At 40.7% G+C, this 21817-nt stretch overlaps 1 protein-coding gene across 1 annotated transcript in view; it reads right to left on the bottom strand.

Moving 5' to 3' along the window:
• LOC113471684 (titin-like) overlaps positions 1 to 21290 on the bottom strand; it is a gene marked incomplete at its 5' end in the record, with an annotated part of 24153 nt that extends 2863 nt beyond the window's left edge. Inside the window, 10 exons of the mRNA XM_026831025.1 lie at positions 1165 to 1413; positions 1612 to 2461; positions 3789 to 4564; positions 6662 to 6952; positions 9333 to 9386; positions 10066 to 10431; positions 10957 to 11316; positions 14037 to 14301; positions 20378 to 20541; positions 21070 to 21290. Of these exons, the coding sequence (XP_026686826.1) occupies positions 1165 to 1413; positions 1612 to 2461; positions 3789 to 4564; positions 6662 to 6952; positions 9333 to 9386; positions 10066 to 10431; positions 10957 to 11316; positions 14037 to 14301; positions 20378 to 20541; positions 21070 to 21290 (3596 nt within the window). The remainder of the gene's footprint in view (positions 1 to 1164; positions 1414 to 1611; positions 2462 to 3788; positions 4565 to 6661; positions 6953 to 9332; positions 9387 to 10065; positions 10432 to 10956; positions 11317 to 14036; positions 14302 to 20377; positions 20542 to 21069) is intronic.
• Between the last annotated feature and the right edge of the window lie 527 nt (positions 21291 to 21817).

The raw sequence follows: 21817 nt of genomic DNA, 5'->3' as shown, positions 1-21817 counted from the left end.
CCTTCTCTACTGGTTTTGTGTCGTCAGGCTTTGTTACATCAACCTTGTCTACTGGTTTTGTGTCGTCAGGTTTTGTTACCTCGACCTTGTCTACTGGTTTTATGTCGTCAGGCTTTGTTACATCAACCTTGTCTACTGGTTTTGTGTCGTCAGGCTTTGTTACATCGACCTTGTCTACTGGTTTTATGTTGTCAGACTTTGTTACATCGACCTTGTCTACTGGTTTTGTGTCGTCTCGACCTTGTCTACTGGTTTTATGTCGTCAGGCTTTGTCACATCGACCTTATCTACAGGTTTTGTGTCGTCAGGCTTTGTTACATCGATCTTGTCTACTGGTTTTGTGTCGTCAGGCTTTGTTACATCGACCTTGTCTACTGGCTTTGTGTCATCAGGCTTTGTTACATCGACCTTGTCTACTGGTTTTGTGTCGCCAGGCTTTGTTGCATCGATCTTGTCTACTGGTTTCATGTCGTCAGGCTTTGTGTGTCGTCAGGCTTTGTTACATCGATCTTGTCTACTGGTTTCGTGTCGTCAGGCTTTGTTACATCGACCTTGTCTACTGGTTTTATGTTGTCAGACTTTGTTATATCGATATTGTCTACTGGTTTTGTGACGTCAGGCTTTATTGCATCGACCTTGTCTACTAGCTTTGTGTCGTCAGGCTCTATTGCATCGACCTTGTCTACTGTTTTTGTGTCGTCAGGCTTTGTTACCTCGACCTTGTCTACTGGTTTTATGTCGTCAGGCTTTGTCACATCGACCTTATCTACAGGTTTTGTGTCGTCAGGCTTTTTTACATCGACCTTGTCTACTGGTTTTGTGTCGTCAGGCTTTGTTACATCGATCTTGTCTACTGGTTTTGTGTCGTCAGGCTTTGTTACATCGACCTTGTCTACTGGTTTTGTGTTGTCAGGCTTTGTAACATCGATCTTGTCTACTAGTTTTGTGTCGTCAGGCTTTGTTAAATTGACCTTGTCTACCTGTTTTGTGTCGCCAGGCTTCGTTACATCGATCTTGTCTAATGGTTTTGTGTCGTCAGGCTTTGTAACATAGGTCTTGTCTACTGGTTTTATGTCTTCAGGCTTTGTTATATCGACCTTGTCTAAAGGTTTTGTGTCGTCTGGCTTTTCTAATTCAGGTGTTTTATCTCCTATAACTTAAAACATCATCTGTCATGATCACTGAGTCTACAATAACTTCACTTTCTTTGAATGGTAAACTTTTTGATTCATCATCATCATCATCATCAGTAGGTGGTAGAGACAAAGATGAGCTTTCTTCTTTCAAATTACTCAACACTTCTACTTCTTTTTCTATTTTGTGTTCAATATAATCTGTCAAACTTATCATGTCTGTTAGACTTTCAAACTCTAATTCGTTTCGATCCTCTGTCATTTTTTTCTGAATGTCTTTCTTTTGGTTCAAAATATCATCATCATCAATATTAACATGTGCATAATCTTTGCTCAAACTTTCAACCTCTTTATTTATTTTTAAGGCAACATAGGCAGTTTTGAACGCACCACCTTTTATTGTTGTCGAACTAATTTGCTGACGTATAGCTCCAGTGGCAGGTCGACTGTAGGAATATTCTTTTTTAGTTACACTAACTTCTGGTCGTTTGGACGGGCTCCGAGTTACTTCTGCCTTTATGTGTGTGCCTTTAGCAGCTGACGAGCGTACAGTGCCAGAAGAGGTACGTGTTTCTTTCTGAACATACTGTCCTTGCTTTATTTCTTTGGTGAATTTCCTAGGACTGCTTGTATCCTTTTTGCCAACTACAGATTTTGTCTTACTAGCTGAAGCACTTTTTTCGCTACTTTCCTTTTTAAATGAAGGCTCTGTGCTCAACGATTTATTCCTGAAATCTGTAACAGTTCTCTCGGACGTTACCACAGAATTATTAGAAGACATTGGTCTGGAGGTCTTGGAAATTTCTGTTGCGAATTTATCAGTTTTAAATCTCAAAGGTCGATCAGCTGATTCTCGAGCACTTGAACTTTTTTGAACAACTTGTTTACCAGTTTTTGTTTTGTCAATCGGTTTTCTTTTGGAGATGTGTTTCTCCATTGCTTCTTTAGATAGCTCATTCAATTTTTTACAATCAACATCATTTATTCCTTCAGCTGGTATACTTTGAGATAGTGTTATTTTTAAAACATCATCTGTCATGATCACTGAGTCTACAATAACTTCACTTTCTTTGAATGGTAAACTTTTTGATTCATCATCATCATCATCAGTAGGTGGTAGAGACAAAGATGAGCTTTCTTCTTTCAAATTACTCAACACTTCTACTTCTTTTTCTATTTTGTGTTCAATATAATCTGTCAAACTTATCATGTCTGTTAGACTTTCAAACTCTAATTCGTTTCGATCCTCTGTCATTTTTTTCTGAATGTCTTTCTTTTGGTTCAAAATATCATCATCAATATTAACATGTGCATAATCTTTGCTCAAACTTTCAACCTCTTTATTTATTTTTAAAACCTTTGTTACCTCGACCTTCTCTACTGGTTTTGTGTCGTCAGGCTTTGTTACATCAACCTTGTCTACTGGTTTTGTTATATCGACCTTGTCTACTGGTTTTGTGTCGTCAGGCTTTGTTACCTCGACCTTGTCTACTGGTTTTATGTCGTCAGGCTTTGTTACCTCGACCTTGTCTACTGGTTTTATGTCGTCAGGCTTTGTTACATCAACCTTGTCTACTGGTTTTGTGTCGTCAGGCTTTGTTAAATTGACCTTGTCGACCTGTTTTGTGTCGCCAGGCTTCGTTACATCGATCTTGTCTAATGGTTTTGTGTCGTCAAGCTTTGTAACATAGGTCTTGTCTACTGATTTTGTGTCTTCAGGCAAGCAGCATGATGAGATGTGATGGGTATAAAAATAAAATAAGAATAAAAAGCCAACTGTGAATAGTTACTTCAAGTATAAGATCTGTTTAAAAGTTAAAACTCATAATTACCTACTAAAGCACACCAAAACAATTTTGACCTCTGTTACATCAACCTTGTCTAATGGTTCTTTGTCGTCAGGCTTTTNNNACCTTGTCTACTGGTTTCGTGTCGTCAGGCTTTGTTACATCGACCTTGTCTACTGGTTTTATGTCGTCAGACTTTGTTATATCGACCTTGTCTACTAGCTTTGTGTCGTCAGGCTTTATTGCATCGACCTTGTCTACTGTTTTTGTGTCGTCAGGCTTTGTTACCTCGACCTTGTCTACTGGTTTTATGTCGTCAGGCTTTGTCACATCGACCTTGTCTATAGGTTTTGTGTCGTCAGGCTTTGTTACATCGATCTTGTCTACTGGTTTTGTGTCGTCAGACTTTGTTACATCAACCTTGTCTACTGGCTTTGTGTCGTCAGGCTTTGTTACATCGACCTTGTCTACTGGTTTTGTGTCGTCAGGCTTTGTTACATCGATCTTGTCTACTGGTTTCATGTCGTCAGGCTTTGTTACATCGACCTTGTCTACTGGTTTTATGTCGTCAGGCTTTGTTATATCGATCTTGTCTACTGGTTTTGTGTCGTCAGGCTTTATTGCATCGACCTTGTCTACTAGCTTCGTGTCGTCAGGCTTTATTGCATCGACCTTGTCTACTGTTTTTGTGTCGTCAGGCTTTGTTACCTCGACCTTGTCTACTGGTTTTGTGTCATCAGGCTTTGTTACATCGATCTTGTCTACTGGTCTCGTGTCGTCAGGCTTTGTTACCTCGACTTTCTCCACTGGTTTTGTGTCGTCAGGCTTTGTTACATCCATCTTGTCTACTGGTTTTGTGTCGTCAGGCTTTGTTACATCGATCTTGTCTAATAGTTTTGTTACGTCAACTTTGTCTTTAGGTTCTTCTACTTTTTCCGATTTTGCAAACTCAATATCAACTCTGTCTTTAGGTTCTTCTATGATTTCTACTTTTGTAACCTCAAGTGCCACTGTCTTTGTTATGTCACCTTTGTCTGTAAGTCCTTCTACATTTTCATTTTTTGTAATATCAAGCTCTACTCTGTCTTTAGGTTCTACTACTTTGTCTTTAGGTTCTTCTACCTTTTCAAATCTTGTGATATCCAGTTCAAACACCTCCATCTTGTCATCTTTGTCTTTAGGTTCTTCTACCTTTTCTGATTTCATAACCTCAAATTCTACTTTGTATTTAGGTTCTGCTAACTTTTCTAACTTAGTAATCTGAAGTTCAACTGTCTTCGTTATGTCAACTTTGAGTTCAGCTTCTTTTGTATCTTCAAGTTCAAATTTGTTTTCAGTTTGGTCTATGTTTTCTACTTTTGGAACGTCTATCTTTTCTACTTCGCGTTTTGTGTCGTCAAGCTCTTCTATTTCAGGTGTCTTATCTGTAGTGACCTTTGTTACAACGACTTTATCTACTGGTTTTGTTTCGCCTAGCTTCGTTGCATCGAACTTGTCTAGTACTTTTTTGTCATCAGGCTTTATTGAATCGACCTTGTCTACTAGTTTTGTATTGTCAGGCTTTGTTGGATCGACCTTGTCTACTAGTTTTGTGTTGTCAGGCTTTGTTATATCGACCTTGTCTACTGGTTTTTTGTCGTCAGGCTTTGTTACCACGACTTTGTCCATTGGTTTTGTGTCGTCAGACTTTATTATATCGATCTTGTCTACTGGTTTTGTGTCGTCAGGCTTTGTTACATCGACCTTGTCTACTGGTTTTGTGTCGTCAGGCTTTGTTACATCGATCTTGTCTACTGGTTTTGTGTCGTAAGGCTTTATTGCATCGACCTTGTCTACTAGTTTTGTGTAGTCAGGCTTTGTAACATCGATCTTGTCTACTAGTTTTGTGTCGTCAGGCTTTGTTATATCGATCTTGTCTACTGGTTTTTTGTCGTCAGGCTTTGTTACCTCGACTTTCTCCAATGGTTTTGTGTCGTCAGGCTTTGTTACATCAACCTTGTCTACTGGTTTTGTGTCGTCAGGTTTTGTTATATCGACCTTATCTACTGGCTTTGTGTCGTAAGGCTTTGTTACATCGATCTTGTCTAAAGGTTTCGTGTCGTAAAGCTTTTCTAATTCAGGTGTTTTATCTGCTATAACCTTTGTTACCTCGACCTTCTCTACTGGTTTTGTGTCGTCAGGCTTTGTTACATCAACCTTGTCTACTGGTTTTATGTCGTCAGACTTTGTTATATCGATCTTGTCTACTGATCGACCTTGTCTACTGGTTTTGTGTCGTCAGGCTTTGTTATATCGACCTTGTCTACTGGTTTTATGTCGTCAGGCTTTGTTACATCGACCTTGACTAATGGTTTCGTGTCGTCAGGCTTTTCTAATTCAGGTGTTTTATCTGCTATAACCTTTGTTACCTCGACATTCTCTACTGGTTTTGTGACGTCAGGCTTTGTTACATCGACCTTGTCTACTGGTTTTGTGTCGTCAGGTTTTGTTATATCGACCTTTTCTACTGGTTTTGTGACGTCAGGCTTTGTTATATCGATCTTGTCTACTGGTTTTGTGTCGTCAGGTTTTGTTATATCGACCTTTTCTATTATATTTAGGTTCTTCTACCTTTTCTTCTTTGGTAACCTCAAGTGCCACTGTCTTTGTTATGTAAACTTTGTCCTTAGGTTCTTCTACATTTTCCAAATTTTCAACCTCAATTTCAACTTTATCTTTAGGTTCTTCTACCTTTTCTACTTTTGTGACACTTGACACTGTCTTTGTTATATCATCTTTGTCTGTAAGTCCTTCTACCTTTTCCACTTTTGTAATATCAAGTTCAACTTTGTCTTTAGGTTCTTCTACCTTTTCTTCTTTTGTAACCTCAAGTGCCACTCTCTTTGTTATGTCACTTTTGTCTGTAAGTCCTTCTACATTTCCCACTTTTGTAATATCAAGTTCAACTTTTGTCAGATCGACCTTGTCTACTGGTTTTGTGTCGTCAGGCTTTGTTATATCGACCTTGTCTACTGGTTTTATGTCGTCAGGCTTTGTCAGATCGACCTTGTCTACAGGTTTTGTGTCGTCAGGCTTTGTTATATCGACCTTGTATAATGGTTTTGTGTCGTCAGAATTTGTTACATCGACCTTGTCTACTGGCTTTGTGTCGTCAGGCTTTGTTACATCGACCTTGTCTAATGCGTCTTTGTCGTGAGGCTTTTCTAATTCGGTTGTCTTTTCTGACTTGACCTTTGTTACATCAACCTTGCCTAATGGTTCTTTGTCGTCGGATTTTTCTACTTCGGGTGTCTTTTCTGCCTTGATTTCTACCTCTTCTTCTTTTGTAACCTCAAGTGCCACTCTCTTTGTTATGTCACTTTTGTCTGTAGGTCCTTCTACCTTTTCCAGTTTTGTAAGATCAAGCCCTACTCTGTCTTTAGGTTCTTCTACCTTTTCCATTTTGGTAATCTCAAGCTCAATTTTGTCTTTAGGTTCTACTACCTTTTCTACTTTTGTAACCTCAACTGTCTTCGTTATGACAACTTTGTGTGTAGCTTTTTCTAATTCAGTAATATCAAGTTCAACTTTGTCTTTAGGTTCTTCTACCTTTTCTAATCTTGTGATATCCAATTCAAACATCTCCGTCTTGTCATCTTTGTCTTTAGGTTCTTCTACCTTTTTTACCTTGTCTAATGGTTCTTTGTCGTCAGGCTTTTCAACATCGGGTGACTTATCTGCCTTGACCTTTGTTACATCAACCTTGTCTAATGCTTCTTTGTCGTCAGATTTTTCTACTTCGGGTATCTTAGTTGCAGTGAACTTTGTTACATCAACCTTGTCTAATGGTTCTTCTTCGTCAGGCTTTCCTACTTCGGGTGTCTTAGTTGCAGTAAGCTTTGTTACATCAACCTTGCCTAATGGTTCTTTATCGTCAGATTTTTCTACTTGGGATGCCTTGGTTTCAGTGATCTTTGTTACATCAACCTTGTCTAATGGTTCTTTGTCGTGAGGCTTTTCTATATCGGGTGTCTCATCTGCCTGTACCTTTGCCTACGTGAGGGAATTCATTCATACAATGGGATAGTTGCATGATTTCATTCGTTGATCTTGAAGAGTCTTGATTTTCAAGTAGTAGGTAGGTACTGCAAAAACGTTTATTTTCAAGTCCGGTAAAGGCCAGAGTTGTTCCAAATTTTCATATGTACCTAAAATCGACCTTGTCTACTGGTTTTGTGTCGTCAGGCTTTGTTAAATCGATCTTGTCTAATGGTTTTGTGTCGTCAGGCTTTGTTACATCAATCTTGTCTGCTGGTTTTGTGTCGTCAGGCTTTGTTACATCGATCTTGTCTACTGGTTTTGTGTCGTCAGGCTTTGTTATATCGACCTTGTCTACTGGTTTTGTGTCGTCAGGCTTTGTTATATCGACCTTGTCTACTGCTTTTGTGTCGTCAGGCTTTGTTACATCGACCTTGACTAATGGTTTCGTGTCGTCAGGCTTTTCTAATTCAGGCTACATCAACCTTGTCTAATGGTTCTTTGTCGTCAGGTTTTTCTACATCGGGTGACTTATCTGCCTTGACCTCTGTTACATCAACCTTGCCTAATGGTTCTTTGTCGTCAGGCTTTTCTACTTCGGGTGTCTTAGTTGCAGTGACCTTTGTTACATCAACCTTGTCTAATGGCTCTTTGTCGTCAGGTTTTTCTAATTCAGGTGTCTTATCTGCCTTGACCTTTGTTACATCAACCTTGTCTAATGGTTCTTTGTTGTCAGATTTTTCTACTTCGGGTATCTTAGTTGCAGTGAACTTTGTTACATCAACCTTGTATACTGGTGCTTTGTCGTCGGGCTTTTCTAATTCGGGTGTCTTAGTTGCAGTAACCTTTGTTACATCAACCTTGTCTAATGGTTCTCTGTCGTCAGGCTTTTCTATATCGGGTGTCTTATCTGCCTTGACCTTTATTACATCAACCTTGTCTAATGGTTCTTTGTCGTCAGGCTTTTCAAAATCGGGTGATTTATCTCTACTGGTTTTGTGTCGTCAGGTTTTGTTATATCGACCTTTTCTACTGGTTTTGTGACGTCAGGCTTTGTTACATCGACCTTATCTACTGGTTTTGTGTCGTCAGGTTTTGTTATATCGACCTTTTCTACTTGTTTTATGACGTCAGGCTTTGTTACATCGACCTTGTCTACTGGTTTTGTGTCGTCAGGCTTTGTTATATCGACCTTGTCTACTGATTTTTTGTCGTCAGGCTTTGTTACCACAACCTTGTCTACTGGCTTTGTGTCGTCAGGCTTTGTTACATCGATCTTGTGTTTTTTGTCGTCAGGCTTTTCAACATCGGGTGACTTATCTGCCTTGACCTTTGTTACATCAACCTTGTCTAATGGTTCTTTGTCGTCGGGTTTTTCTCCTTCGGGTGCCTTGGTTTCAGTGATCTTTGTTACATCAACCTTGTCTAATGGTTCTTTGTCGTCAAGATTTTCTACATCGGGTGTCTTATGTACCTTGACCTTTGTTACATCAACCTCGTCTAATGGTTCTTTGTCGTCAGATTTTTCTACATCGGGTGACTTATCTGCCTTGACCTCTGTTACATCAACCTTGTCTAATGGTTCTTTGTCGTCAGGCTTTTCTATATCGGGTGTCTTATCTGCCTGTACCTTTGTTACATCAACCTTGTCTAATGGTTCTTTGTCGTCAGATTTTTCAACTTCGGGTATCTTAGTTGCAGTGAACTTTGTTACATCAACCTTGTATACTGGTTCTTTGTCGTCAGGCTTTTCTACTTCGGGTGTCTTTTCTGCCTTGACCTTTGTTACATCAACCTTGTCTAATGGTTCTTCTTCGTCAGGCTTTTCTACTTCGGGTGTCTTAGTTGCAGTGACTTTTTTTACATCAACCTTGTCTATTGGTTTTTTGTCGTCAAGCTTTTCAACATCGGGTGACTTATCTGCCTTGACCTTTGTTACATCAACCTTGTCTAATGGTTCTTTGTCGTCAAGTTTTTCTACTTCGGGTGTCTTAGTTGCAGTAACCTTCGTTACATCAACCTTGTCTAATGGTTCTTTGTCGTCAGGTTTTTCTAAATCAGGTGTCTTATCTGCCTTGACCTTTGTTACATCAACCTTTTCTAATGGTTCTTTGTTGTCAGGCTTTTCTACTTCGGGTGTCTTATCTACCTTGACCTTTGATACATCAACCTTGTCTAACGTTTCTTTGTCGTCGGGCTTTTCTACTTCGGGTGTCTTATATACCTTGACCTTTGTTACATCAACCTTGTCTAATGGTTCTTTGTCGTCAGGCTTTCCTACTTCGGGTGTCTTAACTACCTTGACCTTTGTTACATCAACCTTGTCTAATGGTTCTTTGTCGTCAGGCTTTCCTACTTCGGGTGTCTTAACTACCTTGACCTTTGTTACATCAACCTTGTCTAACGGTGCTTTGCCGTCGGGCTTTTCTACTTCGGGTGTCTTATCTACCTTGACCTTTGTTACATCAATCTTCTCTAATGGATGTTACATCAGCCTTGTCTAACAGTGCTTTGTCGTCGGGCTTTTCAACATCGAGTGACTTATCTGCCTTGACCTTTGTTACATCAACCATGTCTAATGGTTCTTTGTCGTCAGGTTTTTCTACTTCGGGTGCCTTGGTTTCCGTGATCTTTGATACATCAACCTTGTCTAATGGTTCTTTGTCGTCAGGCTTTTCAACATCGGGTGACTTATCTGCCTTGACCTTTGTTACATCAACCTTGTCTAATGGTTCTTTGTCGTCAGGTTTTTCTCCTTCGGGTGCCTTGGTTTCAGTGATCTTTGTTACATCAACCTTGTCTAATGGTTCTTTGTCGTCAGGCTTTTCTATATCGGGTGTCTTAGTTGCAGTGACCTTTGTTACATCAACCTTGTCTAATGGTTCTTTGTCGTCAGGTTTTTCTAATTCAGGTGTCTTACCTGCCTTGACCTTTGTTACATCAACCTTGTCTAATGGTTCTTTGTCGTCAGGTTTTTCTACATCGGGTGACTTATCTGCCTTGACCTCTGTTACATAAACCTTGTCTAATGGTTCTTTGTCGTCAGGCTTTTCTACATCGGGTGACTTATCTGCCTTGACAACTGTTACATCAACCTTGTCTAATGGTTTTTCGGGTGTCTTATCTACCTTGACCTTTGATACATCAACCTTGTCTAACGGTGCTTTGTCGTCGGGCTTTTCTACTTCGGGTGTCTTAGTTGCAGTGACCTTTGTTACATCATCCTTGTCTAATGGTTCTTTGTCGTCAGGCTTTTCAAAATCGGTTGACTTATCTGCCTTGAACTTTGTTACATCAACCTTGTCTAATGGCTCTTCTTCGTCAGGCTTTCCTACTTCGGGTGTCTTAGTTGCAGTGACCTTTGTTACATCAACCTTGTCTAATAGTTCTTTGTCGTCAAGTTTTTCAACATCGGGTGACTTTTCTAATGGTTCTTTGTCGTCAAGTTTTTCTACTTCGGGTGTCTTAGTTGCAGTGACCTTTGTTACATCAACCTTGTCTAATGGTTCTTTGTCGTCAGGTTTTTCTAATTCAGGTGTCTTATCTGCCTTGACCTTTGTTACATCAACCTTGTCTAACGGTGCTTTGTCGTCAGGCTTTTCTTCTTCGGGTGTCTTATCTACCTTGACCTTTGTTACATCAACCTTTTCTAATGGTTCTTTGTCATCAAGTTTTTCTACTTCGGGTGTCTCAGTTGCAGTGACCTTTGTTACATCAACCTTGTCTAATGGTTCTTTGTCGTCAGGCTTTCCTACTTCGGGTGTCTTAACTACCTTGACCTTTGTTACATCAACCTTGTCTAATGGTTCTTTGTCGTCAGGCTTTCCTACTTCGGGTGTCTTAACTACCTTGACCTTTGTTACATCAACCTTGTCTAACGGTGCTTTGTCGTCGGGCTTTTCTACTTCGGGTGTCTTATCTACCTTGACCATTGTTACATCAATCTTTTCTAATGGTTCTTTGTCGTCAAGTTTTTCTACTTCGGGTGTCTTATCTACCTTGACCTTTGTTAAATCAACCTTGTCTAATGGTTCTTTGTCGTCAGGCTTTCCTACTTCGGGTGTCTTAACTACCGTGACCTTTGTTACATCAGCCTTGTCTAACAGTGCTTTGTCGTCGGGCTTTTCAACATCGAGTGACTTATCTGCCTTGACCTTTGTTACATCAACCTTGTCTAATGGTTCTTTGTCTTCAGGTTTTTCTACTTCGGGTGCCTTGGTTTCGGTAATCTTTGTTACATAAACCTTGTCTAATGGTTCTTTGTCGTCAGGCTTTTCAAAATCGGGTGACTTATCTGCCTTGACCTTTGTTACATCAACCTTGTCTAATGGTTCTTCTTCGTCAGGCTTTCCTACTTCGGGTGTCTTAGTTGCAGTGACCTTTGATACATCAACCTTGTCTAATGGTTCTTTGTCGTCAGGCTTTTCAACATCGGGTGACTTATCTGCCTTGACCTTTGTTACATCAACCTTGTCTAATGGTTCTTTGTCGTCAGGTTTTTCTCCTTCGGGTGCCTTGGTTTCAGTGATCTTTGTTACATCAACCTTGTGTAATGGTTCTTTGTCGTCAGGCTTTTCTATATCGGGTGTCTTATGTACCTTGACCTTTGTTACATCAACCTTGTCTAATGGTTCTTTGTCGTCAGGCTTTTCTATATCGGGTGTCTTATGTACCTTGACCTTTGTTACATCAACCTTGTCTAATGGTTCTTCTTCGTCAGGCTTTCCTCCTTCGGGTGTCTTAGTTGCAGTGACCTTTGATACATCAACCTTGTCTAATGGTTCTTTGTCGTCAGGCTTTTCAACATCGGGTGACTTATCTGCCTTGACCTTTGTTACATCAACCTTGTCTAATGGTTCTTTGTCGTCAGGTTTTTCTCCTTCGGGTGCCTTGGTTTCAGTGACCTTTGTTACATCAACCTTGCCTAATGGTTCTTCGTCGTCAGGTTTTTCTACATCGGGTGACTTATCTGCCTTGACCTTGACCTTTGTTACATCAACCTTGTCTAATGGTTCTTTGTCGTCAGGTTTTTCTAATTCAGGTTTCTTATCTGCCTTGACCTTTGTTACATCAACCTTGTCTAATGGTTCTTTGTTGTCAGGCTTTTCTACTTCGGGTGTCTTATCTACCTTGACCTTTGTTACATCAACCTTGTCTAACGGTGCTTTGTCGTCGGGCTTTTCTACTTCGGGTGTCTTATCTACCTTGACCTTTGTTACATCAACCTTGTCTAACGGTGCTTTGTCGTCGGGCTTTTCTACTTCGGGTGTCTTATCTACCTTGACCTTTGTTACATCAACCTTGTCTAACGGTGCTTTGTCGTCGGGCTTTTCTACTTCGGGTGTCTTATCTACCTTGACCTTTGTTACATCAACCTTGTCTAACGGTGCTTTGTCGTCGGGCTTTTCTACTTCGGGTGTCTTATCTACCTTGACCTTTGTTACATCAATCTTTTCTAATGGTTCTTTGTCGTCAAGTTTTTCTAATTCAGGTGTCTTATCTGCCTTGACCTTTGTTACATCAACCTTGTCTAATGGTTCTTTGTCGTCAGATTTTTCTATTTCGGATATCTTAGTTGCAGTGAACTTTGTTACATCAACCTTGTCTAATGGTTCTTTGTCGTCAGGTTTTTCTACATCGGGTGACTTATCTGCCTTGACCTTTGTTACATCAACCTTGTCTAATGGTTCTTTGTCGTCAAGTTTTTCTAATTCAGGTGTCTTATCTGCCTTGACCTTTGTTACATCAACCTTGTCTAATGGTTCTTTGTTGTCAGGCTTTTCTACTTCGGGTGTCTTATCTACCTTGACCTTTGATACGTCAACCTTGTCTAACGGTGCTTTGTCGTCGGGCTTTTCTACTTCAGGTGTCTTATCTTAGTTGCAGTGACTTTTGTTACATCAACCTTGTCTAATGGTTCTTTGTCGTCAGGTTTTTCTAATTCAGGTGTCTTATCTGCCTTGTCCTTTGTTACATCAACCTTGTCTAATGGTTCTTTGTCGTCAGATTTTTCTATTTCGGGTATCTTAGTTGCAGTGAACTTTGTTACATCAACCTTGTCTAAAGGTTCTTTGTCGTCAGGTTTTTCTACATCGGGTGACTTATCTGCCTTGACCTCTGTTACATCAACCTTGTCCAATGGTTCTTTGTCGTCAGGCTTTTCTATATCAGGTGTCTTATCTGCCTTGACCTTTGTTACATCAACCTTGTCTAATGGTTCTTTGTCGTCAGGTTTTTCTAATTCAGGTGTCTTATCTGCCTTGACCTTTGTTACATCAACCTTGTCTAATGGTTTTTTGTTGTCAGGCTTTTCTACTTCGGGTGTCTTATCTACCTTGACCTTTGTTACGTCAACCTTGTCTAACGGTGCTTTGTCGTCGGGCTTTTCAACATCGAGTGACTTATCTGCCTTGACCTTTGTTACGTCAACCTTGTCTAACGGTGCTTTGTCGTCGGGCTTTTCAACATCGAGTGACTTATCTGCCTTGACCTTTATTACATCAACCTTGTCTAATGGTTCTTTGTCGTCAGATTTTTCTATTTCGGATATCTTAGTTGCAGTGAACTTTGTTACATCAACCTTGTCTAATGGTTCTTTGTCGTCAGGTTTTTCTAATTCAGGTGTCTTATCTGCCTTGACCTTTGTTACATCAACCTTGTCTAATGGTTCTTTGTCGTCAGATTTTTCTATTTCGGGTATCTTAGTTGCAGTGAACTTTGTTACATCAACCTTGTCTAAAGGTTCTTTGTCGTCAGGTTTTTCTACATCGGGTGACTTATCTGCCTTGACCTCTGTTACATCAACCTTGTCAAATGTTTCTTTGTCGTCAGGCTTTTCTACTTCGGGTGTCTTAGTTGCAGTGACTGCCTTGACCTCTGTTACATCAACCTTGTTTAATGGTTCTTTGTCGTCAGGTTTTTCTATATCGGGTGTCTTATCTGCCCGTACCTTTGTTACATCAACCTTGTCTAATGGGTCTTTGTCGTCAGGCTTTTCTATATCGGGTGTCTTATCTGCCTTGACCTTTGTTACATCAACCTTGTCTATTGGTTCTTCTTCGTCAGGCTTTTCTACTTCGTGTGTCTTAGTTGCAGTGACCTTTGTTACATCAACCTTGTCTAATGGTTCTTTGTCGTCAGATTTTTCTACAACCTTGTCTAATGGTTCTTTGTCGTCGGGCTTTTCTACTTCGGGTAGTTTCTGAATCTCAAATACAGGTGTCTTATGAACTGTGGCCTTTGCAAAGTCGTCTTTTTCAACTGACTTTCCAACTATAAGTTGGGATGCCTCATCAAATGTGACTTTTGTGACATCGTCTTTGTCAACTTTCTTTTCAACTTCATGTCCAGGTGTCTTAGCAACTCTGACCTTTGTCAAGTCGTATTTATCAACTGGTTTTTCAACTTCATGTTCAGGGGTCTTAGCACCTGTCACCTTCGTCAAGTCGTCTTTGTCAACTGGCTTTTCAACCTCACGTTCAGGTGTCTTAGCAACTGTGACCTTTGTCGATTCGTCTTTGTCAACTGGCTTTTCAACCTCATGTTCAGGTGTCATGTCAACTGTTACCTTTGTCAAGTCTGCTTTGTCAACTGGTTTTAGATCGACTGGCTTTTCAACCTCATGTTCAGTCGTCTTAGCAACTGTGACCTTTGTCAAGTCTGCTTTATCAACTGGTTCTAGATCAACTGGCTTTTCAACCTTATGTTCATGTGTCTTAGCAACTGTGACCTTCGTCAAGTCTGCATTGTCAACTGGTTTTAGATCAACTGGCTTTTCAACATCATGTTCAGGTGTCTTGCAAACTGTGACCTTTGTCAAGTCGTCTTTGTCAACTGGCTTTTCAACCTCATGTTCAGGTGTCTTATCACCCGCGACCTTTGTCAAGTCGTCTATGTCAACTGGTTTGTCAACCTCATTATCAGTCGTCTTAGCAACTGTGACCTTTGTCAAGTCTGCTTTATCAACTGGTTCTAGATCAACTGGCTTTTCAACCTCATGTTCAGGTGTCTTGTCAACTGTGACCTTCGTCAAGTCTGCATTGTCAACTGGTTTTAGAACAACTGGCTTTTCATAACCTTGTCTAACGGTGCTTTGTCGTCGGGCTTTTCTACTTCGGGTGTCTTATCTACCTTGACCTTTGTTACATCAATCTTTTCTAATGGTTCTTTGTCGTCAAGTTTTTCTAATTCAGGTGTCTTATCTGCCTTGACCTTTGTTACATCAACCTTGTCTAATGGTTCTTTGTCGTGAGGTTTTTCTAATTCAGGTGTCTTATCTGCCTTGACCTTTGTTACATCAACCTTGTCTAATGGTTCCTTGTTGTCAGGCTTTTCTACTTCGGGTGTCTTATCTACCTTGACCTTTGATACATCAACCTTGTCTAACGGTGCTTTGTCGTCGGGCTTTTCTACTTCGGGTGTCTTAACTACCTTGACCTTTGTTACATCAACCTTGTCTAACGGTGCCTTGTCGTCAAGTTTTTCTACTTCGGGTGTCTTAGTTGCAGTGACCTTCGTTACATCAACCTTGTCTAATGGTTCTTTGTCGTCAGGCTTTCCTACTTCGGGTGTCTTATCTACCTTGACCTTTGATACATCAACCTTGTCTAACGGTGCTTTGTCGTCGGGCTTTTCTACTTCGGGTGTCTTAACTACCTTGACCTTTGTTACATCAACCTTGTCTAACGGTGCCTTGTCGTCAAGTTTTTCTACTTCGGGTGTCTTAGTTGCAGTGACCTTCGTTACATCAACCTTGTCTAATGGTTCTTTGTCGTCAGGCTTTCCTACTTCGGGTGTCTTATCTACCTTGACCTCTGTTACATCAACCTTGTCTAACGGTGCCTTGTCGTCGGGCTTTTCCACTTCGGGTGTCTTAACTACCTTGACCTTTGTTACATCAATCTTTTCTAATGGTTCTTTGTCGTCAAGTTTTTCTACTTCGGGTGTCTTAGTTGCAGTGACCTTCGTTACATCAACCTTGTCTAATGGTTCTTTGTCGTCGGGCTTTTCTACTTCGGGTGTCTTATCTACCTTGACCTTTGTTACATCAATCTTTTCGAATGGTTCTTTATCGTCATGTTTTTCTACTTCGGGTGTCCTAGTTGCAGTGACCTTTGTTACATCAACCTTGTCTAATGGTTCTTTGTCGTCGGGCTTTTCTACTTCGGGTAGTTTCTGAATCTCAAATACTTCAGGTTTCTTATCAACTGCGACCTTTATCATGTCTGTTCTGTCTACTGGCTTTTCAACTAAATGATCAGGTGTCCTATCCACTGTGATCTTTGTCAACTCCTCTATGACTGCAGGTTTTAGATCAACTGGCTTTTCAACCTCATGTTCAGGTGTCTTAGCAACTGTGACCTTTGTCAAGTCTGCTTTGTCAACTGGTTTTAGATAAACTGGATTTTCAACCCTATCTTCAGGTTTCTTATCAACTGCGACCTTTATCATGTCTGTTCTGTCTACTGGCTTTTCAACTAAATGATCAGGTGTCCTATCCACTGTGATCTTTGTCAACTCCTCTATGACTGCAGGTTTTAGATCAACTGGCTTTTCAACCTCATGTTCAGGTGTCTTAGCAACTGTGACCTTTGTCAAGTCTGCTTTGTCAACTGGTTTTAGATAAACTGGATTTTCAACCCTATCTTCAGGTTTCTTATCAACTGCGACCTTTATCATGTCTGTTCTGTCTACTGGCTTTTCAACTAAATGATCAGGTGTCCTATCCACTGTGATCTTTGTCAACTCCTCTATGACTGCAGGTTTTAGATCAACTGGCTTTTCAACCTCATGTTCAGGTGTCTTAGCAACTGTGACCTTTGTCAAGTCTGCTTTGTCAACTGGTTTTAGATAAACTGGATTTTCAACCCTATCTTCAGGTTTCTTATCAACTGCGACCTTTATCATGTCTGTTCTGTCTACTGGCTTTTCAACTAAATGATCAGGTGTCCTATCCACTGTGATCTTTGTCAACTCCTCTATGACTGCAGGTTTTAGATCAACTGGCTTTTCAACCTCATGTTCAGGTGTCTTAGCAACTGTGACCTTTGTCAAGTCTGCTTTGTCAACTGGTTTTAGATAAACTGGATTTTCAACCCTATCTTCAGGTTTCTTATCAACTGCGACCTTTATCATGTCTGTTCTGTCTACTGGCTTTTCAACTAAATGATCAGGTGTCCTATCCACTGTGATCTTTGTCAACTCCTCTATGACTGCAGGTTTTAGATCAACTGGCTTTTCAACCTCATGTTCAGGTGTCTTAGCAACTGTGACCTTTGTCAAGTCTGCTTTGTCAACTGGTTTTAGATAAACTGGATTTTCAACCCTATCTTCAGGTTTCTTATCAACTGCGACCTTTATCATGTCTGTTCTGTCTACTGGCTTTTCAACTAAATGATCAGGTGTCCTATCCACTGTGATCTTTGTCAACTCCTCTATGACTGCAGGTTTTAGATCAACTGGCTTTTCAACCTCATGTTCAGGTGTCTTAGCAACTGTGACCTTTGTCAAGTCTGCTTTGTCAACTGGTTTTAGATAAACTGGATTTTCAACCCTATCTTCAGGTTTCTTATCAACTGCGACCTTTATCATGTCTGTTCTGTCTACTGGCTTTTCAACTAAATGATCAGGTGTCCTATCCACTGTGATCTTTGTCAACTCCTCTATGACTACAGGTTTTAGATCAACTGGCTTTTCAACCTCATGTTCAGGTGTCTTGGCAATCGTGACCTTTGTAAAGTTTGCTTTGTCAGATGGCTTTTCAACATCATGTTCAGGTGTCTTAGCAACTGTGACCTTTGTAAAGAATTCTTTGTCAAATGGCTTTTCAAATTCATGTTCATGTGTCTTAACAACTATGACCTTTGTCAAGTCTGCTTTATCAACTGGTTCTAGATCAACTGGCTTTTCAACCTTATGTTCATGTGTCTTAGCAACTGTGACCTTTATCAAGACGTCTTTGTCAAATGGCTTTTCAACCTCATGTTCTGGTGTCTTATCAACTGTGACCTTTGTCAAGTTGTCTTTGTCAACTGACTTTTCAACTACATGTTCAGGTGTCTTAGCAACTGTGGCCTTTGTCAAGTCTTCTTTGTCAACTGGTTTTTCAACCTCATGTTCAGATGTCTTAGCAAATGTGACCTTTGTCAAGTCGGCTTTGTCAACTGGTTTTAGATCTACTGGCTTTTCAACCCCATGTTCAGGTGTCTTGTCAATTGTTACCTTTGTCAAGTCTGCATTGTCAACTGGTTTTAGATCAACTAGCTTTTCAACATCATGTTCAGGTGTCTTGTCAACTGTGACCTTCGTCAAGTCTGCATTGTCAACTGGTTTTAGAACAACTGGCTTTTCATCATCATGTTCAGGTGTCTTGCAAACTGTGACCTTTGTCAAGTCGTCTTTGTCAACTGGCTTTTCAACCTCATGTTCAGGTGTCTTAGCAACTGTGACCTTTGTCAAGTCGTCTTTGTCAACTGGCTTTTCAACCTCATGTCCAGGGATCTTAGCAATCGTGACCTTTGTCAAGTCTTCTTTGTCAACTGGTATTTCAACTACATGTTCAGGTGTCTTATCAACTGTGGCCTTTTTCAAGTCATCTTTGTCAACTGGCTTTTCAACCTCATGTTTAGGTGTCTTAGCAACTGTGACCTTTGTCAAGTCTGCTTTGTCAACTGGCTTTTCAACCAGGAGTCTTAGCAACTGTTCAGGTGTCTTGTCAACTGTGGCCTTTGTCAAGTCTTCATTGTCAACTAGCTTTTCCACATCATGTTCAGGTGTCTTGTCAACTGTGACCTTCGTCAAGTCTGCATTGTCAACTGGTTTTAGAACAACTGGCTTTTCAACATCATGTTCAGGTGTCTTGCAAACTGTGACCTTTGTCAAGTCGTCTTTGTCAACTGGCTTTGCAACCTCATGTTCAGGTGTCTTAGCAATTGTGACCTTTGTCAAGTCTGCTTTGTCTACTGGTCTTATATCAACTGGCTTTCCAACCTCAGGTGTCATATCAACAGATGTCATATCAACTGTGACCCTTGTCATCTCTTCTTTATCAACTGGTTTTTCAACTTCATGTTCAGGGGTCTTAGTAACTGTCACCTTCGTCAAGTCGTCTTTGTCAACTGGCTTTTCAACCTCCTGTTCAGGTGTCTTAGCAACTGTGACCTTTGTCAAGTCTGTTTTTTCAACTGGCTTTTCAACCTTTGTTCAGGTGTCTTAGCAACTGTGACCTTTGTCAAGTCGTCTTTGTCAACTGGCTTTTCAACCTCATGTTCAGGTGTCTTATCAACCGCGACCTTTGTCAAGTCGTCTATGTCAACTGGTTTGTCAACCTCATTTTCAGGTGTCTTAGCAACTGTGACCTTTGTCAAGTCTGTTTTGTCAACTGGCTTTTCAACCTCATGTTCAGGTGTCTTAGCAACTGTGACCTTTGTCAAGTCTGTTTTTTCAACTGGCTTTTCAACCTTATGTTCAGGTGTCTTGTCAACTGTTACCTTTGTCAAGTCTGCTTTGTCAACTGGCTTTTCAATCTCATGTTCAGGTGTTTTGGCAACTGTGACCTTTGTCAAGTCGTCTTTGTCAACTGGCTTTTCAACCTCATGTTCAGGTGTCTTATCAACCGCGACCTTTGTCAAGTCGTCTATGTCAACTGGTTTGTCAACCTCATTTTCAGGTGTCTTAGCAACTGTGACCTTTGTCAAGTCTGTTTTGTCAACTGGCTTTTCAACCTCATGTTCAGGTGTCTTATCAACCGCGACCTTTGTCAAGTCGTCTATGTCAACTGGTTTGTCAACCTCATTTTCAGGTGTCTTAGCAACTGTGACCTTTGTCAAGTCTGTTTTGTCAACTGGCTTTTCAACCTCATGTTCAGGTGTCTTATCAACCGCGACCTTTGTCAAGTCGTCTATGTCAACTGGTTTGTCAACCTCATTTTCAGGTGTCTTAGCAACTGTGACCTTTGTCAAGTCTGTTTTGTCAACTGGCTTTTCAACCTCATGTTCAGGTGTCTTAGCAACTGTGACCTTTGTCAAGTCGTCTTTGTCAACTGGCTTTTCAACCTCATGTTCAGGTGTCTTAGCAACTGTGACCTTTGTCAAGTCTGTTTTGTCAACTGGCTTTTCAACCTCATGTTCAGGTGTCTTAGCAACTGTGACCTTTGTCAAGTCGTCTTTGTCAACTGGCTTTTCAACCTCATGTTCAGGTGTCTTAGCAACTGTGACCTTTGTCAAGTCTGTTTTGTCAACTGGCTTTTCAACCTCATGTTCAGGTGTCTTAGCAACTGTGACCTTTGTCAAGTCTGTTTTTTCAACTGGCTTTTCAACCTTATGTTCAGGTGTCTTGTCAACTGTTACCTTTGTCAAGTCTGCTTTGTCAACTGGCTTTTCAATCTCATGTTCAGGTGTTTTGGCAACTGTGACCTTTGTCAAGTCGTCTTTGTCAACTGGCTTTTCAACATCATATTCAGGTGTCTTGGCTACTGTGACCTTTGTCAAGTCTGCTTTATCTACTGCTTTGAGGTCTACTGGCTTTTCAACCTCATGGTCCAGTGTCTTGGCAGCTGTGACCTTTGTCACGTCGTCTTTGTCTACTGGTATTAGATCATCTGTGACCTTTATCAAGACGTCTTTGTCAAATGGCTTTTCAACCTCATGTTCAGGTGTTCTATCAACTGTGACTTTTGTCAAGTCGGCTTTGTCAACTGGCTTTTCAACTTCACGTTCAGGTGTCTTAGCAACTGTAACCTTCGTCAAGTCGTCTTTGTCAACTGGCTTTTCAACCTCATGTTCAGGTGTCTTAGCAACTGTGACCTTTGTCAAGTCGTCCTTGTCAACTGGCTTTTCAACCTCATGTTCAGGTGTCTTATCAACCGCGACCTTTGTCAAGTCGTCTATGTCAACTGGTTTGTCAACCTCATGTTCAGGTGTCTTAGCAACTGTGACCTTTGTCAAGTCTGTTTTGTCAACTGGCTTTTCAACCTCATGTTCAGGTGTCTTGTCAACTGTTACCTTTGTCAAGTCTGCTTTGTCAACTGGCTTTTCAATCTCATGTTCAGGTGTTTTGGCAACTGTGACCTTTGTCAAGTCGTCTTTGTCAACTGGCTTTTCAACATCATATTCAGGTGTCTTGGCTACTGTGACCTTTGTCAAGTCTGCTTTATCTACTGCTTTGAGGTCTACTGGCTTTTCAACCTCATGGTCCAGTGTCTCGGCAGCTGTGACCTTTATCAAGTCGTCTTTGTCAACTGGCTTTTCAACCTCATGTTCAAGTGTCTTGGCAACTGTGACCTTAGTCAAGTCGTCTTTGTCAACTGGCTTTAGATCAACTGGTTTTTCAACTACATGTTCAGTTGTCTTAGCAACTGTGACCTTTGTGAAGTCGTCTTTGTCAACTGGTTTTAGATCTACTGGCTTTCCAACCTCATGTTCAGGTGTCATATGAACTGACTTTTCAACTTCATGTTTAGGTGTCTCGTCAACTGGGTCAAGTCGTCTTTGTCAACTGGTTTTAGATCTACTGGCTTTCCAACCTCATGTTCAGGTGTCATATCAACTGTGACCTTTGTCAACTCTTCTTTGTCAACTGGTTTTTCAACTTCATGTTCAGGTGTCTTATCAACTGTGACCTTTGTCAAGTCGTCTTTGTCAACTGGCTTTTCAACATCATGTTCAGGTGTCTTAGCAACTGTGACCTTTGTCAAGTCTTCTTTGTCAACTGGTTTTATATTTACTGACGTTTCAACTTCATGTTCAGGTGTCTTATCAACTGTGACCTTTGCCAAGTCGTCTTTGTCAACTGGTTTTAGATCTACTGGCTTTCCAACCTCATGTTCAGGTGTCATATCAACTGTGACCTTTGTCAACTCTTCTTTGTCAACTGGTTTTTCAA

This window comes from Diaphorina citri, unplaced genomic scaffold (genome assembly GCF_000475195.1).
Source record: "Diaphorina citri unplaced genomic scaffold, Diaci psyllid genome assembly version 1.1 scaffold2803, whole genome shotgun sequence".
Lineage (NCBI taxonomy): Eukaryota > Metazoa > Arthropoda > Insecta > Hemiptera > Psyllidae > Diaphorina > Diaphorina citri.
This window is presented reverse-complemented; position numbering and strand designations above follow the sequence as displayed.